Genomic DNA, 2854 nt, shown 5'->3' with positions numbered 1-2854 from the left:
GCTACGCACTTCAGCACTCAATGGTTCTGTTCTGTGAGCTTGCGTGGCCTACCACTTTCTGGCTGAGCTGTTGTTGCTCCTAGACTTTTACCCTTCACAATAACAGCACTTACAGTTGACCGGGGCAGCTCACAGCTGACTTGTTGGAAAGGTGGCATCCTATGATGGTGCCACATTGAAAGTCACTGAGCTCTTCAGTAAGGCCATTCTACTGCCAATGTTTGTCTATGGAGATCGCATGGCTGTGTGCTCGATTTTATACACCTGTCAGCAACGGGTGTGGCTGAAATAGCCAAATCCATTAATTTGACGGGGTGTCCACATACTTCTGTTTATATAGTGTATGTTCGAGGCGTTGGCTTCTAGTGACAAAGAAGATGTGAGTTCGGTAAACAAAGTTCAACGGCTGCCCCGCGACATATCTGAATGTTATGTAACCTTATGTAGCCGAGCTACCATCGTGATAGCTATCTAACGTTAGCTTGCTAAATGTATCTCTAGCTAGCAGAGAAGCAGCGGAGGAGAGAGGAAAAACACATCTGGCAAAGAGAATCTGAGTAGGGGGAGAAAAACTGGGGCACATGTCGTGGTATTTCTAACCAAAGGGAGAGAATGTATTCTTCAAAACAACTATTTATAAGATTTGCAAAAATTAAGCAACTAATAACAATGAAAAGAGTTGTCTCTCTCCTCTTATAGAAAAAGAACAACCTATTTTGTCGACGTGGCAGTTTAGCAGACCAGTGGAAACAGGGACGGAACATGGTGTGTAAAAGCTGATTTAGCGTGTCTGTGCAGATTAAGATAGCTGACGTTGCCACCATTGACCGTTCCTTCCTGCATGTTTCCACACATCTAAGTTACTGTAGATTGTTAAAACAGGATGTCACATACTACAGTTACACCCAAATGGCTGGGTGTAGGCCCTGACCCATGACTAAGTCACACAAGACGAACCTGTATCAGCAAAATACTAAAATACAGACAATTCTCCAAGTAAAACAGCATAGTATGACTAATTAAATAGTATATTATGTAATTATTATTTAATTTCCACCGCACACATTCCAATGGGCTTGCCTTGTGATGCTGCTCCAACAACTACAATAAACAAATTCCATGAAACTGGTATTTTGGAGAGCTGAGTGCGTTCCTTGTTGTTGCCCATTGTCTACTAGAGCCGCTGAGCCGCCCACCTTTAGACATCCATCTGGACCAGCATCATGACAGGGGGAGCCTCTGCCACCTTGGCCTTGCGGGGTAGCAGGTTGGCCAGGCTCCTGAAGGAGGGTGTGGCATGCAGCAGCTCTTTGAGGCCCGCGCGGTACTCACGGCGGATTATGCAGTAGAGCACAGGGTTGAGGCAGCTGTTGGTGTGAGCCAGACACACAGTCAGCGGGAAGGTGTAGTTCTGGACGTTGTAATATGCGTTGCTGAAGTGCACCAGGTCAAACTTAATCAGCGCGCCCCACAGCGTCAGCGCCTGATTGGGCAGCCAGCACAAGAAAAAGGACAGCACCACGATGGCCACCGACTTGGTTACTTTGGAGCGGCGCTTGTGGCGGCCTTCCGAGCCCTCTGAGCTGGCCGCTCCACTGATGCGTTGGCTCAGCACGAAGCGCAGCAGCAGCAGATAGCACACAGTGATGACCACCAAGGGAATAACGAAGCCCAGCAGTACTTTCTGTAGCTGGTACAGCCCCAGGAGCAGCTGAGGGTCCCAGCTGCCTGACTCAGGGAATCGCACCAAACACAGTTCCTCGTCGTATAGCTGGGCACTAGTGGAGTAGATGGCGTGGGGCAGGGTGGCTAGCAGCGACACTACCCAGATGCCCAGGCTGATCCACTTGGCGCTGGCTGCCGCCGTCCGCCTGCTGTGCATCTTGAGGGCCGAGGTCACTGCGTAGTATCGCGCCACACTCATGGCAGTCAGGAAGAAGACGCTGGCGTACATGTTCATGATGGTCACGGAGCTGATGATCTTACACATTACTTTGCCGAAGGGCCAGCGGAAGTCCAGAGCCGTGTCAATAGCCCAAAAGGGGAGCGTGAGAACAAACTGCAGGTCGGTGAGAGCCAAGCCCATTACAAAGCAGTTGATTGAGGACTGCTTCTGACTGTGGCGTGAGTGAAGCAGGTAGAGTGCCAGAGAGTTCCCCACTAGCCCCAGGGCACACACGACAGAGTACACCAGAGCTATCATTACACGCACTGTGATGCTGGAACCATCTCCCTGTAGCTCCAGTATAGATTCCTTGCTTAAGAAGTGTAGCCAGCAGCGCAGCGACAGGTTGCCAGTAGAGCCACCGTAACCCAGTCCTGCATTATCCTCCAGTACCTGCTCACACACCTCTGGTACCAGGATCTGCGCACTGTCATTTGGTTGCATGGCTAACTCATTCATTCACAAATCACTCAGCATGGCATGTTGGAGACCTCTTATGCTCAGGAGTAGAAATTGGTAGGAGATGCCACATTCATGATGAGGGGAAAAAAAGCAGCCTACATGTTACTTAGAACATACCTGTCCTATTAATTTTCTCTGTGGAGCTGTCTTTTTGCTAAATCCAAGTTGTTCTCCACTGTATAGGTCTGTCCTCTGCAACGAGTATCGTCTCTCATTTTCTTCACTGAGCTCGGTGGATGCACCTCTCATTCTTTTATAGATTCTGCAGGCGCGCGCAAGGTTCAGGCTCGTAATCATCACCACAGCTTCTCGCCTGTCTCCGTTACAAACAACCCAGATGATGCCATGGTCGTCCTACAATGTCTGTGCACATATCCCATTCATCATAAATACATCTCAATGCATTCCGACATTGAATTTAAATCTTGTTTGCTGTGTGTCTTCAAT

The 2854-nt window shown here is 49.0% G+C and overlaps 1 protein-coding gene across 1 annotated transcript; it reads right to left on the bottom strand.

Annotated features, from left to right (window-relative positions):
* Nucleotides 1–315: 315 nt before the first annotated feature.
* On the bottom strand, nt 316–2572 carry LOC115191551 (relaxin-3 receptor 1-like). The gene has a single exon (XM_029749348.1). The coding sequence runs from the start codon at nt 2402–2404 to the stop codon at nt 1199–1201; it is 1206 nt and encodes a 401-aa protein (XP_029605208.1). The 5' UTR covers nt 2405–2572; the 3' UTR covers nt 316–1198.
* Nucleotides 2573–2854: the final 282 nt, after the last annotated feature.

The sequence above is a fragment of the Salmo trutta genome, chromosome 4 (assembly GCF_901001165.1).
Source record: "Salmo trutta chromosome 4, fSalTru1.1, whole genome shotgun sequence".
Lineage (NCBI taxonomy): Eukaryota > Metazoa > Chordata > Actinopteri > Salmoniformes > Salmonidae > Salmo > Salmo trutta.
Note: the sequence above shows the minus strand (reverse complement) of the source record. Positions and strands in the feature narration are given on the sequence as shown.